This window comes from Euphorbia lathyris, chromosome 9 (assembly GCF_963576675.1).
Source record: "Euphorbia lathyris chromosome 9, ddEupLath1.1, whole genome shotgun sequence".
Taxonomy (NCBI): domain Eukaryota; kingdom Viridiplantae; phylum Streptophyta; class Magnoliopsida; order Malpighiales; family Euphorbiaceae; genus Euphorbia; species Euphorbia lathyris.
The window spans coordinates 25,428,033-25,448,842 of record NC_088918.1 but is presented as its reverse complement, the minus strand read 5'-3'; the positions used below and the strand labels follow the sequence as shown (position 1 = coordinate 25,448,842).

General features: G+C 34.5%; 1 protein-coding gene across 2 annotated transcripts; it reads left to right on the top strand.

The window, feature by feature from the left end:
• The first annotated feature begins 307 nt into the window (after positions 1-307).
• LOC136205381 (guanosine deaminase-like) lies at positions 308-3,512 on the top strand. Of its 2 annotated transcripts, XM_065995941.1 has the most exons (5): positions 311-506; positions 1,214-1,404; positions 1,503-1,607; positions 1,692-1,876; positions 3,370-3,512. In XM_065995941.1, the coding sequence occupies exons 1-5, from the start codon at positions 491-493 to the stop codon at positions 3,371-3,373; spliced, it is 501 nt and encodes a 166-aa protein (XP_065852013.1). In that variant the 5' UTR covers positions 311-490; the 3' UTR covers positions 3,374-3,512. The 2 variants fall into 2 exon arrangements, with proteins under 2 accessions (XP_065852012.1, XP_065852013.1); XM_065995940.1 differs by lacking the exon at positions 3,370-3,512 and having other exon boundaries at positions 308-506; positions 1,692-2,014.
• The last annotated feature ends 17,298 nt before the right edge of the window (positions 3,513-20,810 follow it).

Genomic DNA, 20,810 nt, shown 5'->3' with positions numbered 1-20,810 from the left:
CAAGAATCCCGGAAATTGATGATTACGAGTCGGAAACATTAAAATTTACGTTTTTTATAAAAAAAATCATGAAAATAATGCATAACAATTGAACTATTTTGCATTTTTCGTCACAAAAAATTGAACAATTTTGCATTTTTTTTTGTCATAAAAAATTGAAAATTTTATATTTTTCCAGTGCTCAATTTCAAATGACAAAAAAAAAAAAAAAAAGCATGGGCTACCTCAAACATATCACCAAGATTCAGAGAGGTCCCAACCTGTCTTTGATTATTCCTTTTTGGCCAGCTAATACGTGCCATTCAAGACGTCTGAAGTCAGTCATGCGTGCCCAATAATAGCAATACCGGAAGATCCTTCTTCACTACTGGTTGACTCTTTGCAGCCATTAGAGTTGCTCCTGCAAACTTTAAATACTCAGAGATTCGCTTTTCTTTTGCCACACACCACATTCCGTTTTCTATCGTTTTCTTGATTGACTTCTTCCATCATGGAGGACGCTAATGGTACTTTCTTCTCCTTGTAGATTTTTTTGTTTGTTTTTGTATTACTCTGATTGATTTTTCCTATTCATCCATGGCTTCTCGTGATTTTGATTTTCTGCTGTTAGATACACCTTGTTCTTGATTAGTTGTCGCTGTATCTCAATCATGACCTCTTGTTCTTCGTTCGTTGATCTTCTAATTACGTGCTGTGTTTGAGATCCGATCCGTGTCTCATTGTTCTGCTTAGTTTTTTCTTTTTTCTTCAACTTCCAAATTTGTTGGTGTATATCTGCAATTTGGCTTGGATTGGATCTCTCTCTAGATGATACTTCAAAACATAAAGTAATACATTCTGAATCCTTTGAAGTTCCTTCTATTTGTGTGAAATTTGTATTCCGAGGCTTGCCTTTGCGAGTTTAATTTTGTGAATCGTAGTTTATGGATCTCGATTTTGAATTTTGATCCATCATTGAATAACATTTATTCTTGTCATGTTAGTGAATGTGCATGAAGTTCACCAGATTTTAAAGGAACTCCGTAGCTGGTAAAAAATCATAAGCTACTTCATGATTAAGCTTTTTCCTGCAAAAATCAGTTTCCTAATAGTTTGATTGGTAACAATGAAGCAATTGTAGGATTACTCGATAGGAACTGCACCAATTCTGGTCTGTTGTAATCTCTTGATGGTTATTTTTAGTAAGAGTTTTTGTGATTGTTGATTCAAGCAGCTGTGGAGGATAGAGACCTCAAATTCTTAACATTAGCGGTTGAAGAAGCATACAAAGGTGTTGAATGCGGGTATGGCTTTCCATTTGGTGCAGTTATTGTTCGTAATGATGAAATTGTGGTGCGCTGTCACAACTTGGTTCGGAAAAACACAGACCCTACCGCTCATGCTGAAGTTACGGCTGTTAGAGAGGTTGGATTGGAAATTGGAATTGCACAGACAAATGATCTGTAAATTGAACTTCTTTCTCCCATTAATGTAATGTAATGATACTTTATGTGTATCTTTAGGCCTGCAAGAAGCTCAACAGAATTAACCTCTCAGATTGTGAAATATATGCTTCATGTGAGCCTTGTCCAATGTGCTTTGGTGCCATCTATCTATCAAAACTTAAGGTCTGCTCTGCTGCCCCAAAACTTTCGCCGAATCTCTAATGCTTTTGTCCCTCATGATGGGTGGTTTTTGGTATTTTGAAACAGAGGCTGGTATATGGAGCCAAGGCTGAAGTAGCTGTAGTAGCTTTTGGGTTTGATAGCTTCATCGGTGATGCGTTAAGAGATATAGAACACTGTCAGAAAGATCATTTGGAGATTAAAAGAGCAGACGGTCATGGTGCTTTGATTGCAGAACAAGTATTCCAGGATACCAAGTCCAAGTTTAACATGTACTCATCTCTCTAACTCCTATTCTTAAGTATTTCAGGATGCTTTGGTAAGTTGCGGAGTCAGCATTCCACACCTGAATTTCTACCGTTGTCCGTAATTTAACTTCAATTTGTCTCAATAAAATCATTTATTTAGAATTTTGTTTTAATAAAACAATTTTGACAATTTTAGTGATTAAAATAGATCAGAATGATGACATGAGTGATATATCGGACTGAAACGACATATGACATCCACATATATATCACCTGACAACTATATGTCGGTTAATTTATGGAAAAAAAACAAATTTAGTTTTTTTTTGCATAAAAATAATCGACATGTAGCTGACACATGTCGTTTCGATCAGAAATTTGAATTAACTCAGGCTCACATGTCAGCCATGATATTATTTTAATGTATTTTAACCACTAAAATCGTGGAAGTAACCTAATTGAGACAAAACTTAAAATTGAATGATTTTATTATGATAAATTAAAGTTGAATGAACTATCATATAAATTCAGTAACCAATAATGCCCTAAACTCAAAGCTAGGGGATGATTTTCCACCCCTACAGCTACTCATAGTTTTTTTTGGCTCATGTCATTTTGATGCGTGGGGTCTGAAATATTAAAATTACCACTTTAAAAACAATATATATTTTTAGTTTTTTAATTTCATTTTTTAAAAAGTCCAATGCAAACTTTTTAAAAGTTAAAAAGAAAATATCTTTTCAATTATGAAAAATCTAATTTTGAAAAAAATTGAGTTAAAAAAGATAAAAAAAAAAAAATCGATTGAAAGTAAAAGCATCTACAATGAGGTTAAACCATTGGGAGAGTTTAATAAACTCTCCCATGATCATACCGCTTGGTCTGTACCAAGCGGTATGATCAACTCAAAAGTTGCCAAAGGTAGTTGCCTTGGCAGCTTTTGAGTTTTATATTATTTTTTTATTTTTTATTAAAATTTTATAATATATTATTAAATTAATTTGTCGGTCGTATATTATTGAATGGTTGTAGTATTATCCATTGGAAAAAATATTTTAATGGTATGCGAGTTTATTAAATTGGTTCCACATTGATGACGTGTTCTAACTATTGAGTGATTAGTAATATTATCCATTGAAGATGCTGTAAGTAATAATAGTGTGAAAATTATTTAACAACCAATATTAGAAAGATGGTGAGAGGCGGTACTGTCAAGGTGTGGAACCGGCGGATTGGGGCCTTGGCTAGGCTATACCCTGCCTTTGGTTTTAGTTTGTTAAGGTAACAAGTATGTTTTTGGCATCTTGAAGAAATAGGAAGAAGCAATTTGATAAAAAAAAATACTGGAAAAATTAGTAGACTTCGTATTAAGACTTGACAAATGGGATTTCTCTTATTTGAAGGGAATAAATTATTTTTATTTATTTTTGCTAAATATTTATTTACTGCATTCATTTGTTAAAAGGAAGAGAGATTTTTAGGACTCGTTACTGATTTACTTCTTTTGTTTTTGTCAGATGATGCATTCTTTGAATTACCAATGAAAGCCAAGATGGTATACGGTTATACTTTGTTGGGTGACAATTCGGGTTATGGTGTGAAAACAGTGTTATCCGTGTTTTTTTATATGATTAATCGAATTTATATATTTGTATTTTTTTAATTATTAATAAAAGATTATTATAGAAATACAATTAAATAGGTATTATACTATTTAAAGATAATAATATAAAATGATTTAATATATAAAAAATATGGTAAAGGCTATGCCTATTTTGTTTTTTACAAAGTAAGCCTTACTTTATGTGTTTTCACCATTGGATTAATTTTATGCTCCATCATCCAATGATGAAAACACACCAAGTAATGGTACTTTGTCAAAAATAAAGTAACCATAGAAGGCACCATAAAAATATGTATATTTATAATATATATTGTTAAAAAAGTGTCAATAATAATACTACTGAAACAATTTAAAAAAATAAAAACATGTTTTAATTTACCAAAATATAAAATAATATGATGAGGATATCTCTACCACCAACGTGATGAGGGGAGCCGAAACAACGAATGAGGTAGAACCAGCGTGACACACTGTGTCATTTCCCGCACGTCGTGCACTTGGCGTGCCATACAGCTTGTCGTGCGAAGAAATGGCAAACAACTGCAAGAAACCAGAATTGGACTCACACGTCGTGTGAGTTATATGGCACGGCGTACGTGTGGAGGAGTCCATTGAGATGCCTTTTTCCGCCAAGCTGATCTAGGGGGGAGGGTCAAGAGCTGTCATCATTTTATTTATTGTTCTGCCATTAACTCTATTTCCCTTATTGCCATTTACATCAATTACCCCATTCTACCCCTATTCTCTCTTCTTTAATTGTAACCTTAGTGTGGTGTTTTAGTATCTTCACCTAACCTAAGAGGGAGGTATATAAGCTTCTTATTTTGTAATGAACACAACTTTGATGAATATGAAATTATAACCTCCATTGTTGAGAGCTTTTATCTAGCTTTTGAGATTAACTCTTTCAAACTTTGGTTTGAGAAGGAATATCTTTGTGGATTTAAGATTAAAATCTTCAACTCGAGACGGATCCATATCATAATATTCTTAAACTCTTAAACCATATTATGAAAATACATAATAAAACATAATAAAAATACCAAAAATAATAAACACAATTTATCACAATTATGTGATAGTGTTCAAAGGTGAACTAATTAAAAGAAGTATTCATATTTTAAGTGTTGTTAGCATAAACTAAATGCGTAAACCTTTCAAAATAAGAAAACACTTCTTCATATATTCAACAAAAAAAAAGATCTAATAAACTAAATCATTCAACAAAACAAATATATATCCTCACGATTCATGGATATTAAACCCCGCTCCTACCCATATTTAGGTTTCGGAGACAAAATATCCTCTAACTTACTGCCAAATATTTCGTGATTTCACATTCCATCGATTCGGATCTCCGAGGGCTTTAAGAAATTTGTCCGGTGCCACCCCTTAATCGGTTTATTCTTTGTCTAAACGATAGCCAGAGCTAAAATAAAATAAATAAAAGAATGAATGAAAAGAAAATCCTTTTAATAGGTGAGATGCTTTTGAAAAGCTTTTCTTATCGGAAAAGAGGAGATTTCCAAAGTCAAAGTTATGGATGAAACTTGTATTAGTCAAACTAAATCCTTAAACAGAGAAGGTAACAAAAGAAGTGTAGTGACTGAATTAGCATTTAAACAACCAAATTTATTTCTAACCAATGGAGCTAGTTAAAAAAAAGGACATTATTATATCATATTTCTTAATAAACAAATTGATTCTTTATTACTGAAAAAATATAATAACTATACGCAGCGAATACATGATTGTTCAGTTGGGGGCCGATTTTATATATGGTGTATAATTTTTTTTTTTTCTGAATTGAACTTGTTCAAATATTTTTTAGTATATATACGTGATATAATCGGAGTGGTCAAGAATCAATTTTTAAGTATCAATGTAAAGCTCTTCAAAATTAAGCTATATTGTGTTTAAGATTCTTAACATGTAAAAAAAATCGTGTCTAATAGAAAAAATCGGATTTAGAGACGACCTAATAGGCCAAAAAAAATTAGAAATTTGGATTTAAGCCTAACAGGCAAAAAAAAATAGAATTTTGATTTAGAGAGGGCCTAATAGACCAAAAAAATTAAAATTTTGGATTTAGCCTCTACCAGGAAAAAAATTTGGAATTTTGGATTTAGAGAGGGCTTAACCGGACCTAGGCCAATTTTGAGGTGTTAATTCCGCACCCGATCATTATTTCTTGGAAACAGGGGACCAGAACCACAACCTCAAATTTCATGGAGATAGATGGACCGAAACTACTCGTGATCATGGTAGTTCTGGCGGCGGGCCCCTCCCTGTCTCCGCCCCTGACCATGAGTGATTAACATTTTTCTATGTGCAAGATAAAGAGATAGTGACTCTTCGACTCTTAGATCCCATTTGGTACGATGTAATTAACGTTGTAATGAAATGCCAATTATAATGGATGTCCATTACCATGTTTGGATTAGTCATATTGTTTTTGTTGTAATGGAATCGCGAATTCATCACTCAATTTTTCTTTACAAATTTATATAATGAGGATTACATAAAAAATTAGGGATGAATTCCCATTACAATTAGTCCATATATATATTTTTATTATTTATACTTATTATCCATAATTCTTATTAAACGGTAAAACATAAAACGGGAAAAATATGAAAAATGCGAAGAACGGGGAAAATGTGAAAACAGAAAAACATGAAAACACGAAAAATGGAAAAATGAGAAAAAACGCGAAACATGGGAAAATGAGAAAAAATGAAACGGAGATATGAAAAACATGAAAAAATGCAAAACACAGAAAAACGTGAAAACACAAAAACGGAAAAACGAACAAAAACTAATAAGTTTTTTACCATCATATATGGACAATGTTTCAATGCATATGGAAATTTGAGAATAATTGAAGTTTCTAACTACATTTGATGAAACAAACATATGTATTGTAATAATAATTACATGGAAAAAGTACAAAAATCAACCATATGGTTTAAGGCATTTTCAAACATAAACAATGTGGTTTAAAAGTTGGCAAATAGGTACCTTGATGTTGATTCCATTAGCAAACACAGTCCAAATTAACCAACGGTGTTAAAAAAGTCAAAAGTCAAAGATAAAAGAGTCAATTTTTTCTTTATATTTATTTATTTTATAAATTAATCCACTTATTATCTAATTATCACAAATAAACTCAAAACAAAAATAAAAATTTAAACTCACCATCTCTCCTTTTAAGTCTCTCTAAGAACATTGTAATGGAACGCTGAAAAATGTTGCTGCTTGGGGAGGTCGAACCCTGGCCTCCTCCCTTACACTCCACACTCTTTACCATTGAGCCATTTGCTTTTCTTGTGTATTATGTTGTGCACTGCTTAATAAACCAATGCCCTTTTAGCTTCTATTATTTAATATTTGATGCATTCACTTATTAATATTGATTAAATGTGCATAATAATAAATTATTAATAGAAAAAAAAAGAAATTTGGATAATAATGAATTATTAATAGAAAGAAAATGTCCATAATAATGAATTATTAATAGAAAAAAAATTCAAAAACATGCTCCAATTTCTTATTTATTTAATTCCTTTATATTTTTGTAATTTATGTTATATAAGAAAATATATTTTTTAAAACATACGTTAGAACATATATTTTAAACTTTTAAAACACGAACTATAAAGTTTAGAACGTACAACATATTTTTTAGAACATACGTTATGTTTTTTAGAACATGTATTATGTTTTTTCGAACATGAGTTATAAATTATATTATAGAACAAATGAAAAAATGATCCAGATATCTACTGATTTTTTAGAACATTATACTTAATTTTTACAACACAAACTATATATTTTTTTAAACATACGTTATAACATATATTTTAACTTTTAAAACACGAACTATGAAGTTAGAACGTACGACATATTTTTTAGAACATACGTTATGTTTTTTTAGAACACGTGTTATGTTTTTTCGAACATGAGTTATGATAACAACCCAAATTATTCTTGAATAAGGAATAAGGGAAAATTAATAGAGATAATGACAAACCATTATTTCTTCTAAAAGAGATATTTATGCATGATTAATGTGGAATTAATGATAATTAATGCAGGGGTGAATATGCAAATAATGAGGAAAAGGAAGGAGTTTCTAGCATTATGCCACACCACGTGGACCATGGCGAGATACGCCATAACGAGATACGCCCGATGAGAGCGAGTAATGGAGACCCGCCATTGTTCTCAAGGAGAGCGTACATACGCCTTGACGGATCCAAGAATACCAAAAGGCGCCTTTATTACCATCCATGAATGGGAATAAATACAATTAAATGGCAATTAATAGCCATTAAAGGGGAATAAAGACTTGACTGTTCGAATACCTCAACTCTGAGGGTTTTAATGATAAATGCTGGGATTAATGGAGAATTGATAGCAATCAAAGATGAGTAATGGCACAACTCTTCACTTGCTTCCCCATTAATGCTGAAGGTTACAGAAACCTATATAAATACCCCAGCTTCCTAGGATCAAAGGTACACTTACTGATTCTCTACTTTTGTGCTTATAGTTTATTCTCAGAAATATTACTGACTTTGGCATCGGAGTGTCCCCGGTCGATCCCAACGGCGCCTCACAGGGAAGTGCTCCGATCAAGGATTTTTCCCCAAGTTATCAATTGGTGCGGTGATCGTGGACCTCTAACAAACAGAAGATCACAAAATCTTGATTGTATAGAGTTTCACAAAGAACAAAATAATGGAGTCAATGGAATAGAAATCTCAATCTCAAACTTTGGCTCAATCAATACATCAAACCTATCCAAAGATAGGCTTCTCTATAGATTGGTGGGAAAGAGTTTTCTACATTAAATCTGGAGTTTTATGATAAATAAGATAAGTTTCCTACCCTTTCTTATTCCATTTTTAATTAAAGAAAATTGAAATTTCTTACCTTTATCAAGTGCTATGAATATCGTTACATGTTATTATGATAAATCTAATAAACTATGAAAGATGAAGTCATGGACACAAATCTTTCATTAAATCTTGCATGCTTACTATGCCCTCATATTTTTATGCATGACAAGTGTAATATGATATTATCATTGAATTAGTACAAAACACATGTATAAGACCCGTAATCTTGGGATTTACAAAAAAAAATTCATCCATTCAATGTGATTTTGTCATTTGATATTAAAATATCATAAAAGGGCTAATGTAATTACATATGATTTAGATCTGGTCGGTCTTTTGGATGAACATGCATATAACTATTAGAAGAAATTACAAAAAGATCATATTTGGTTTTTCCTTGTACAATTCACCATTTATATATGGCTTTTCTCCTATATAGTACTTTTAATATCAAAAATTCATATTTTTGAATATTGTTTTGTCAAACAGTTATTTCATTCCCTTTTTTACAAGGATGTGTCTATTCATATAAAAACTGTTTATTTGACATTGTTAGAATTTCTGTTACCAACACAAGAGACTTGAAAATATTGAGTCTATTTGTAATTATCTTGTAATTGTCCCTAACTATTAAGGCCATTATGGGCCGATGAATTACCAAATTGGATAAACAAAACTTTCATGTCCTGAGCTAACTACAAAATAGTGCAAGTGTCGGTTTCGGATCAGAACATTAATTTATGCAAAATTCTTAGGATATACATGAGAATTCCTTAAAGATTGGAGGATTGTATGTGAAGGTAGGTGAGAGTGGATTTTGAGTAATTTTCCTTACACTCCAAATTGGAGGAGAATCATGGTACATGTATTTTTCTTCCAAAATTACCCTTTCTCTTTTATTTTATTCGTACAAATGAAATGATATAAGAGTAATTTTATATATAACTATATTATTAAATCATCACTTACCTTTCTTTAATTACACCTCATTCAAATCAGGCTTTAATGATCTCTGAATGCCATTAATGTATGGATGCACAATATTAATTGCAAGTAAATAGCAACTATGTAAGATATCTTACCCAATATAGAATGTCATAACTTTTATGACGTTTAAAATAAATATGCTATCTTGGATATTAATGTGCATTGAAATACAAAAGGACATTATTCTTAAACCATTCTCATTATGGTTATTTATTAAGAATTCATTATGATATTCATGTGCAGTAGCAATCTTTATGGTTATGACCGTTATACGTGATATTATTATTAAAACAAGCACGATTAAAATTCTATTATGAATTTGTTTGACATATAATATTTACTCGGTTTTATCCTTTGACTAAGTTCATTCTAGAGTCAGGGACCAACGCGAAGGAATTATTAAGTTGATTCCAAGATGAATTAAAAATTCCATAAAGAGAATTGCATCATACATGATATTTGCCAACAAGGCAAATGCAAACATTCTTTTGCTATGAAGTATGTTCCATGGATCAAGCCATTGATCCCCAAGGTAAGTGAATATAGCTTTTATGACTTACCACAATCTTTTAATAATGGACAGAGTATGCCCCACTTCTGGAGTTCTTTCAGTGCTAACCCACAGGTACAAGGGAGTTGCTAATACTACAACCAGTGCAAACACTGATATGAAAAATAAAGCTCACTCCAAAGAAGTGTATATGCAGAGTCACTTCAGAAAAATTCCTTGACTATGTCATTAGCAAAAAAGGTGAAAAGAGCGCCTAAATAAAAGTCATGCGAGGAAAAAGGTGAAAAGAGCGCCTAAATGAAAGCCTCACTATGGGTGAGAAAGATCCAGAGGTTGAACGGGCGGATCATCATACTAGAAAGATTGTCAACAAGCATATCAAGGTATAAAACAATTCCTAGCAGAACCACCCTTGATGAGCAGACCAATCTGAAGGGGAGACCTGCATTTGTATCAATCTGTCATGGATAAAGCTATGTGCACCGTGGTTATTCAAGAAGAAGAAGGTCAGCAGTTCTCCATCTATTATGTTAGCAAAATGTTGAAGGATGCGGAGACAAGATATTCGAAGCTAGATAAAATGGCTCCCACGGTTGTGACAACATCCATCCGCGTTAAACCATAGCTCCAAGCATAACCTCAACATGATCGAGATCAAGATCAAGAGTCGGCTTCACCATCATGATTCAACATTGAACACATAGATGATGAGATTGAAAGGCGAGTACATGCCGCTCTAGATAGACAAGAGAACAATTCAGAAAGATACGCCATCCAGTTAATAGGAATTCGCCATTCACAGCGGGGATCATGGGGTACGAGGCGGAAAAAATGATTAAAGCTTCCAACTTGCCACAATATAAAAGAAAAGAATCAATATAAGCGGGACATTACATATCCCGAACCCAAAGGAGGGGAGCATGTAACCGTTGGAAGAAACGCCAAAGCGTACAACAGGTTGGCCACCACACTGAAGCTTGCTGGGAGCTGGCAAACTAGATAGCTTTGTCTAGAATAACAAATAACAAGATGACAAGCAGAAGACAGATCCCAAAAATAAATTCAAAAGTGTCATTAATGTCATAGCAGATGGACCAGTGTATCAGCCACCCGTGGAAAAAGCAAAAATATCCGCTCTGGATAAAACATCCCTCCATTGCTCCTTTTGTAGAAACAGGTCCAGTAATCTCTCCACATGCAGATGCATTGGTAGTAACAATGGAGATTCAAGGATGGGAGATAAAATAAAGTGAGTAAAGACACGGGCAGTTCTCGCAATGTCATCACCAAAGGTGCATTCGCCAAACTAAAGGTTGATCCGATCCAAATAGAAACAACCATTGTTGACATCATTGGAGTGACGGGTCACACTATCCAGACCAAGGGCCAGAGGTTGCAGCCCTAATTTCCATCCGTCGTCTGACAATGTACATTCCCACCAGCAAAGGAAGAGTAATGATTAGCGGGAACCAAAAGGTGGCTAAAGAGACTTATACTCGGCGTCACTATCAATCCGCCCACAATCCAAAGAGGACGAAGGTGAGAAATATTAACTTGTCACTACAGCTTTGGGCGACACAGAAACGCTCCTTATTGCTGATGGAAAGCGGGTGCGGATCGCCAAAGGATTAAAACTTGAGATCAAAGAGGATGTTAAAAAAGTTCTCATTGAGTCTGAAAGCGTATTTACATAGGAGAATGAGATCCCCACAGGAGTAAGCCCAGATGTGATTACTTATAAGTTAAACATCATTGAGGATGCGGTTCTAGTTGCTCAGAAAAGACGGAACCATGGGCCTAAAAATCAGTATTTTTACATATTCTTATATGTGCATTAAACTGTTATAGTATCCTATATTTTATAATTTATTCTTTCTCGCCATACTTCTTATATTCATTTGCCTAGCTTTTAGTGCTGATATACGCCCAGTGGCTGGCGAATGAAAAGTTCCACAGGTGGATCAATTACCTCAAAGATAGGACAATTGATCCCATCACGGGCGGATCCCCTTTCCATAAAGATAAGAAGCACAGACCCTCAGGAGCTTTCAAATGAGCTCAACTCTCTCCTCAAAGACAGGAAAAGGATTGACCACCATCAAAAGCGGGTTAAAATCGTCTCAAACATGAGATCATTACACCCTCAACTTTCTCCTCAAAGATAGGAGAACACTCTCATGGGCGGATCCATCTTTAGATGATCACCATTCGAGAAAGAGTTAAAACATTCCTTGGACGCAAGGACTTTACACTCTCTCACTCCCTTCCCAAAGAAGGGTTCACAAGTCCTACGGGCGGATCACTTCACCTCAAAGATAGGTAGCAAGTTGATCCCCTAGGCAGCTTTACTTCCTCTAGAAGGAATAGAACAGCTTCAAACCTTCACAAAGGTTCGCACAATGGAGTATGGCTGGCCACCTACTCCATATTAAATCCTACAAACTTATATATTTACTTACGCAAACGTAAAAGTAAATGGCGACCATAAGGATTAAAACAATTGTACTTAAGTTTTACAAACAATCGGACAATAATCTCAGCGGCGGATCGATCTACCTCAAAGATAGGAAACAATTGATTGACGTCAGAGACAGAGTTAAAACATTTCTCAGACGTGAGAACTTTACACTCTCAAATACTCTTCCCAAAGAAGAGTCTCAAGACCTGGCGGCGGATCGATTCACCTCAAAGATAGGAAGCAAATCGATCGCCTAAGGCAGCTTAACTTCCTCACCAGGAATAAAAGCTTCTAAACCTTCACAAAGGTTCACACATTGGGGTACGGCTGGCCACCTACCCTAAACAATCAGAGAAATCCTAAACCAGATTCTAGAAAATTACTTGCTAAAAGATATAATGCATTAGTAAAAATAGTTCTGGAAAGCAAAGGGTTCATCCAACTAATGAAGCCCCGTCTTCATCTCCAAATAATGAAGCCTCGTCTTCATCATCAAAATAATGAAGCCTCGTCTTCATCTCCAAGTAATGAAGCCTCGTCTTCATCTCCAAATAATGAAGCCTCGTCTTCATCTCCAAACAATGAAGCCTCGTCTTCATCTCCAAACAATGAAGCCTCGTCTTCATCAAATTCATGAAGCATCGTCTTCATCCAATTCATGAAGCCTCGTCTTCATCCAATTCATGAAGCCTCGTCTTCATCCAATCAATGAAGCCTCGTCTTCATCCAATTAATGAAGTCTCGTCTTTATCCAAACAATGAAGTCTCGTTTTTATCAAAGTAATGAATCCTCATCTTCATCATAGAAATAACAAAGTCTCGCCTCCACAAAATGCACAAAAGTCCCTAAATGGCTGATCATTCTTACTGATCCCTAAGTGCGGGTCATTCTCCTCAATATGGCAGAACTGAACAAAAGAAGTCCCTAAGGCGAATCATAATCCTATGTCATAGGAACAAATGGTCCCATAAAGGGCGGGTTATTCCCTTCCTAAAGGAAATATAACTCTCAAGAAGCCCCTAGAGGATAACAATGGATACGGTTGGCCACCTATCCACAAGGAAGCAAAAGCCCCTAAAAGTGCATCATATCCATATATGATCCCACATAGGGCGGATCTTGTTCATAAGATCCCGCATAAGGAAGCCCCAAAAGGCGCATCATTTCCATATATGATTCCCCATCTAGGGCGGGTCCACTTTCCTCCAAGATAGAAAAATAAAACACCATTTAGACAGCCCTAAAGAGCTTTTTATACCATTAGGGGGGGCTTCTGATAACAACCCAAATTATTCTTGAATAAGGAATAAGGGAAAATTAATAGAGATAATGACAAACCATTATTTCTTCTAAAAGAGATATTTATGCATGATTAATGTGGAATTAATGATAATTAATGCAGGGGTGAATATGCAAATAATGAGGAAAAGGAAGGAGTTTCTAGCATTATGCCACACCACGTGGACCATGGCGAGATACGCCATAACGAGATACGCCCGATGAGAGCGAGTAATGGAGACCCGCCATTGTTCTCAAGGAGAGCGTACATACGCCTTGATGGATCCAAGAATACCAAAAGGCGCCTTTATTACCATCCATGAATGAGAATAAATACAATTAAATGGCAATTAATAGCCATTAGAGGGGAATAAAGACTTGACTGTTCGAATACCTCAACTCTGAGGGTTTTAATGATAAATGCTGGGATTAATGGAGAATTGATAGCAATCAAAGATGAGTAATGGCACAACTCTTCACCTGCTTCCCCATTAATGCTGAAGGTTACAGAAACCTATATAAATACCCCAGCTTCCTAGGATCAAAGGTACACTTACTGATTCTCTACTTTTGTGCTTACAGTTTATTCTCAGAAATATTACTGACTTTGGCATCGGAGTGTCCCCGGCCGATCCCAACGGCGCCTCACAAGGAAGTGCTCCGATCAAGGATTAAACAATTTTTTGGGACTATACCGTAAGCAATCCCGCTTCGACTCAAGAATTAAAGTTTCTTAGAATAATGTTTTACATTTTCTGGAATTTTTTGAGAATTTTCTAGGCAATTTGTTTCTCGCTAGAAAACGCTCACCCAGATCCCGTTCACCGGAATTTTTTTTACTTGAGCTTCAGGGATCTTAAAATGACCGTCTAATTTAGACGAATCTAATAGTATAAATTTTTTTGAAAAGCAAGGTTAGAAATGTCGGGAAAATATATTTTAAAGAAAAGAAATAAAACATTTTTCTGTTGGAACAATACAAGTATTATGTTGGAACAAATGGTACACTAATTTGGAACAATGTAAGTAGGATAAAAAACGTGTCTAGAAAATTATCAAAAAATTCAAAAACATGTAAAACATCATTTTAAGAAACTTTAATTTTTGGCTCAAAGCGAAATTTCTTACAGTTTTGACCCAATAAATTGTTGAAGCATGTAAAATGGATAAAATTAAGGAACAAGTTTTATTGAGACTAAACCGTAAGAAATCCCGCTTCGACCCAAGAATTAAAGTTTCTTAGAATAATGTTTTACATTTTTTGAAATTTTTTAAGAATTTTCTGGCATTTTTTTTCTTCACAGAAAACGCCCATCCGGATTCCGTTCACCGGAATTTTTTTTACTTGAGCTTCAAGAATCTTAAAATGACTGTCTAATTTAGACGAGTCTAATAGAAAAAATTTCAAAAAACGAGGTTAGAAATGTCAGAAAAATGTATTTTAAAGAAAAGAAATAAAACAATTTTCTATTGGAACAATATAAGTATTATGTTGGAACAAATGGTACACTGATTTGGAACAACGTAAGTAGGAAAAAAAACGTGTCCAGAAAATTATCAAAAAATTCTAAACATGTAAAACATTATTTTAAGAAACTTTAATTCTTGACTTAAAGCGAGATTTCTTACATTTTTTACCCAACAAATTATTGAAGCGTGTAAAATGGATAAAATTAAGGAAAACGTTTTATTGGGACTAAACCGTAAGAAATCTCGCTTCGACCCAAGAATTAAAGTTTCTTAGAATAATGTTTTACATTTTTTGAAATTTTTTGAGAATTTTCTGGACACGTTTTTGCTCGCCGAAAAAAGCCCATCCGGATTCCGTTCACCAGAATTTTTTTTACTTGAGCTTCATGGATCTTAAAATAACCGTTTAATTAAGACGAGTCCAACGGTATAAAAATTTTTGAAAAACGAGGTTGGAAAAGTTGGAAAAATTCATTTTAAAGAAAAAAAATAAAACAATTTTCTCTTTCTTTTTATTTACAAATTTGCCACCTCCTTTTGGTTAATTACAAAATTAGTCCTCATCACACAATAAGGCTTGTCACACCATAAGAGATGTGTCACACTTGATCTCTCCTATATATATATATATATATATATATATATATATATATATATATAACTTGCTAAATCACAAAACAAATCGAAGAAGGAAGAGAAAGAAGCCTAAACATTTATAATCGCGATACACAGGTGAGAATTAGATGTAGTTTAGGTTTTTTTTTTATCAAATGTTGTAATTGAACCATAGGTTTTAAAACATTTTATTTAAAACCCTAAACTTTTACATATTTTCACCATTAGCCGAGTCCTCGCTATGTCCCAGCGAGTCCCCGGCGAGTCCGACACGGCCACGGAACCGCGGGGAAGAGTCTGTGCTTCATAGTAAAAAAACTCATTCATTGTACATTTGTATGGAACCTTTTCTTGTTCTTTAGTGTGGAGGCGAGCTACCTAGCTATGGATATTTGCCCACCTAAGATCAACTTCAATATAGGGGGATGAATGTTAGTTCATTAACTTTTGCTGCATATTCAACTTCCTAAGGTGCTAGCTGTTCTTGAGGTGTTTAGGTGTCCTCCGGACTCATGGTTGGATGAAAGTTAACACGAATGACTCAACTTTGGAGTCCTCATGTACGACAAGTAGGAGGGTAATCTTCAAACTAGTAGAGCTTTCACACATGGTGCCTTTGCGTTCCCTATCTTTTCCTTGTTTGCTTTCACAGCTGGATTAAAAGCTGCAATTTTTATAGTTAAGAGTGCTTGGAATCTTGGTTGGCACAAGCGGTTAATCTAATACTACTTATGTAGGTTAGAAAATAGTGGATGCAATGCTGGGCATTATGTTTAGGGATGTAAACGGGGTGGGATGAAGTGAAGAATGTATTTTCCATTCCTGTTTCCCAAATGGTTGTGAATGAAATTCCAAATCCTATGAGTCGAAGTAATTGCTTCATTACTATATAAATCAGCCATTTCTGCAAATGCTAAAGCAAGATCTTCAGGTTCCTTAAACCGAAATGTTATAAATCATGTCATGAATCTGTATAGTCGAGTTTCTCCTTCTGTCTCAGAAAGAAATAAAGGGAATATGTATGAGGTCTTTCCAATATAGGAAAGAGAGGAAAAGGGAGTAGAATTAGGATTTTTGGTAAAGGAATTCAGGGAAGCAAAAATTCAGTTTTCCATATGTATGGGGTCTTTCTAACTGTTATGGGATGAGGCAAGAAGCTTTCTTCAGCCTACTGGAGGATTCCACAACCTGTGTCAAATATATAGCGGATTTGGGCGCAGGAAGAAGATGAACCTAGGGGTGATGAAGAAGCTAAGCCAAATTCTAATTTTCTAAGCCCAGTCAGCCACCAACTTGGTGCAGGTCCGTAGATCTGATTAGAAAGCTAATACCTTGGAAATAGCCGTCTTCTAAGCTCCTGGTGTTGATTATATAATATGGCTGCTGGTGGTTTTGCACAGAAGATTAGAGATTGGAACTAAAAAGTTTTGGTAACATTCACTGCCACGTGGAAATATTAGTGGTTGAAGAGGATTCTAACTTTTTCAACCGAGTTAACTACTAATAATATCATTAGAGACTAACTGTAGTCACTAATTTAACGACCCATTATATATATTTGTTCATTAAAATCAGTCCTTAACTGCGTTTTTTTTTTGTAGTGAAAAGAGAATGAGCTCCGCCCATATCATTTCCATTAAATCATATGAAATGCACATTTGTGTGACAAATTTCATTCTATCATTTAATAAAGTCTCCTCACTCTGCAACATCATAGGAAGACATCAAAAAGTTTGGGTAACTGCAAATATCCGCGAGTTAGATGGGGACAACTTTGTTCTCATCCCCATCATGCGGGATCCCACGAAGTGGGGATATCTTTTCCCATCCCCGTCACATCCCACCACGGGGAAAAAAACTATCCCCATTCTCGTTCTATGGAGATTCTTATCAGAAATTTCCCGTTCCCATCAAGGTGGGTCACCAACGGGAACGAGGAATCTCAACCTCATTTACATCCCTAATTATGTTCGAGGATGCAGTTTATTGACTCCGAGTTTTTTTTGAGAAGGCAACAGGCTTGCTCGATGCCTACTTCGACATGGTATGGTCTCCGCTTTCACTCTAAAGGGCGGTCTTCTACTCTAGATTTTTGTATTTTTTTTTTATTTTAGATGATATTTCTAGTGTTCTGCGTATAGATTTCATTAATTTGCCTGATTTCAGGTTGTAAAATTACTTTTTTATTTTTAATAATATTCGGGGCTTGGTTATGTATTTTTTAGAGTGCCAATCTATTTAGGTTGTTCAGGGCTCGTTTCCTTGTCGACTTTTATCCTTTACTTAAAAAAAATAAAAATAATGTTTATAAGTAGTATAATTCACCGAAATTGTGAAATAATGTCCTTAAACTTTTAAATAATATCATGAAAACAAATAGATAACACAATAAAAAAAATCGAAATTAATAAACACAGTTCACTAGCAAACATATGTGGATAATATCCAAAAGTGAATTATAATAAAATAAAAAGAAGATCTTTTGTACCCGCTAAAAAACACCCAAAAACAAATTATAATATAATTTCAAACATAATGAAATGAGTAATATATATTTTTTAACTGAATTACATGTTTATAAAATAACCAAATTAGCATACAAACAAAAACTTAATTGCATTGCGCCAGTAATTATATGGACATTTTCACTCAATTGCTGATAAAATTAGTATGGGAGCGGTGTTGCGGAGTTCAGATGGCACTTTTATGGCTTGCTACAGTGCTTGGAATGATGGTTGTATAGCTGCTGCTGCTACAGCTGAGGCTATTGCATTGCGCCAAGCGATTATATGGACATTTTCACTCAATTGCAGCAATGTTATCTTTGAATGTGATGCCAAGCGAGTTGTGGACGCTGTCAATACTCATAAAGATGATCTATCAGATTTTGGAACCATTATAAAAGATTGTCAATTTCTTCTTTTTAATAGAACCGATTGTTCGGTGTCGCTCTCTCATCGTTCAGCGAATGGGGTTGCACATGTCATTGCACGGCATGCCCTTTCCTATGCTAACGAGTTTTCCTGCTTTACTATTCCTATTTGGCTATCAGCCGCTATTTGTAAAGATCGTTTCATGTCTTCTTTAATATAATCCGGGTACTTATTTCAAAAAAACAAAAACTTAATTTCAATAAAAGTACACGATTACAAGCTAAATATATCAATAAACAATCAAGACTTAATGCAAAAATAAAATAAAATAAAAGAAGAGATCAAGTAATGCTTTTTGCCTTACAAATATGATTGATCATATATTCACTTTAGGAAATTTACCTATTATGTCATATTTTAATTGAATCCGGTGCATAAATTTCTAAAAAAAAAAAACTATGCACAAGGAGGATTTTCTTTGTTACTTAATTTTATTATTAATAATTTCTGTTCAATCCTATTCAATTTAGTTTACTTTATTTCAGTAAAAAATAACATGATTTAACTACCCTATTTTTCACTGTAACTGTTTTCTAAATTTGTAAATACAGATTATCTTTTTGCTTTTTTTTTATAAGTTGTAAAAATACCTCATATCATTTATATTTTTTTTGGTAGGAACAAGAAAATAAAAACAAAACAACAAAAAATTAATCCGGGATCAGCCTTGGGAAGCTAACCCCCACCACATCATCCAGGAGGATCGAGGAAAGAAAGGTCGGAGGAGAAGAATAAGTAGTGACTCCCCAACTCCCTTCATGACCAGCTGCCGCCAAACGATCCGCCACCCTGTTTTGCATATGGCAGAAAGAGATAGACACAAAGGCATGGCAAAGCCTCTTAATCCCATTAATCAGATTCTTGCTATTCAAACCAATAGCTATATTGTTTGAGATTAACCTGATAGCTTCCTGATTGTTAGATTCAACAATCAGATTAACTACCCCCAAACCCTTGGCCAGAGTAAGACCGGAATAAATACCCCACAATTCAGCCAAAAAGGAAGAACCTTTTCCAAGATTATGCGAGAATCCAGAAATCTAAGCACTCCCATCATCTCTCAAGACTCCACCTGCAGCAATATTACCATTGGCAAGACAAGAGCCATCCGTATTAAGCTTCAACATACCCTCCCGAGGTCTTCTCCAGCAAAGAAGGTGAATATCATTTCTTTGAATACATCTATCAAGCGAGTCTTCCTTAAAACTATTAATAACATGATAAATCTTTTTAGCAAAAAAGTCAACCAAGTTGGGGATATTAATAGAATTAGTTTCAAAAATCTCCTTATTTCTCCAATCCTAGATTTGGTGACAGACAATAGCAAAGAAGATTTCACCATGCTCCAGATTAGTAAGCAAATTCCCATTCACTCCATCCTTAAACCACTCCAGATTGGAATGAGAGAAGAACATATCAATCATATGACTAGGGAGAATTTTCCTCCAAATAGCTTTACTTCTCTCACAATCCCTAAGAGCATGACAAATGGTTTCTTCATGCCCTCTACATCTGCTACAATCTCCAGAATCCACCAGATGGCGCCTTTTTCTATCTGAATTAGTAAGCAGTCTGTTTTTTACTCCAAGCCACAAGAAACTTCTTACTCTATAGGGCACTTTCATTGACCATAACAATTTTCAAATATCTGAACGAGGCTCTTCATCACTGTTGCTAAAAGCCTCAAAGGCAGACTTACAAGTATAAGCACCATCATTGGTAGAAGCCCAACAATAATTATCCTTATCCTCTTCCATACAACTAATCTTTACTTCTCTAATTCTGAGGAGAGTATCCAATCTAAAGAAAGCCTCAAATTTAGCCCAAATCCAATCACCATTAGCATTCACCACATCAGCAATCTTCCAGTTACGACAACTATCAGGAGGAAGGGAGCTACAAACTTCTAACAGAGACTTATCACCAATCCACTTATCATACCAGAAGCTGATAGTCTTACCATTATCCACATTCCAACCAATCCCAGAACAAAATTCTGAAAAAATAGAACTAAGGCCTTTCCAGAAAAAGGAACAATTAACAACTCTCTCTTTCGGCCCTCCAAAAATCTTATCTTTTCTATATTTTCCACAAAGTAAGCGAACCCAAAGCGCCGAAGGATTCTGCCACATTCTCCAAAGAAGCTTCATCAATAAAACTTTATTACTATCTTTAGC

Bases quoted from the DNA above. Each gene is read 5' to 3' on its own strand.
- LOC136205381 (XM_065995940.1), top strand. The intron at 1,405-1,502 runs GTTGGATTGGAA...GTGTATCTTTAG, and splicing joins AAGTTACGGCTGTTAGAGAG to GCCTGCAAGAAGCTCAACAG. The intron at 1,608-1,691 runs GTCTGCTCTGCT...ATTTTGAAACAG, and splicing joins TCTATCTATCAAAACTTAAG to AGGCTGGTATATGGAGCCAA.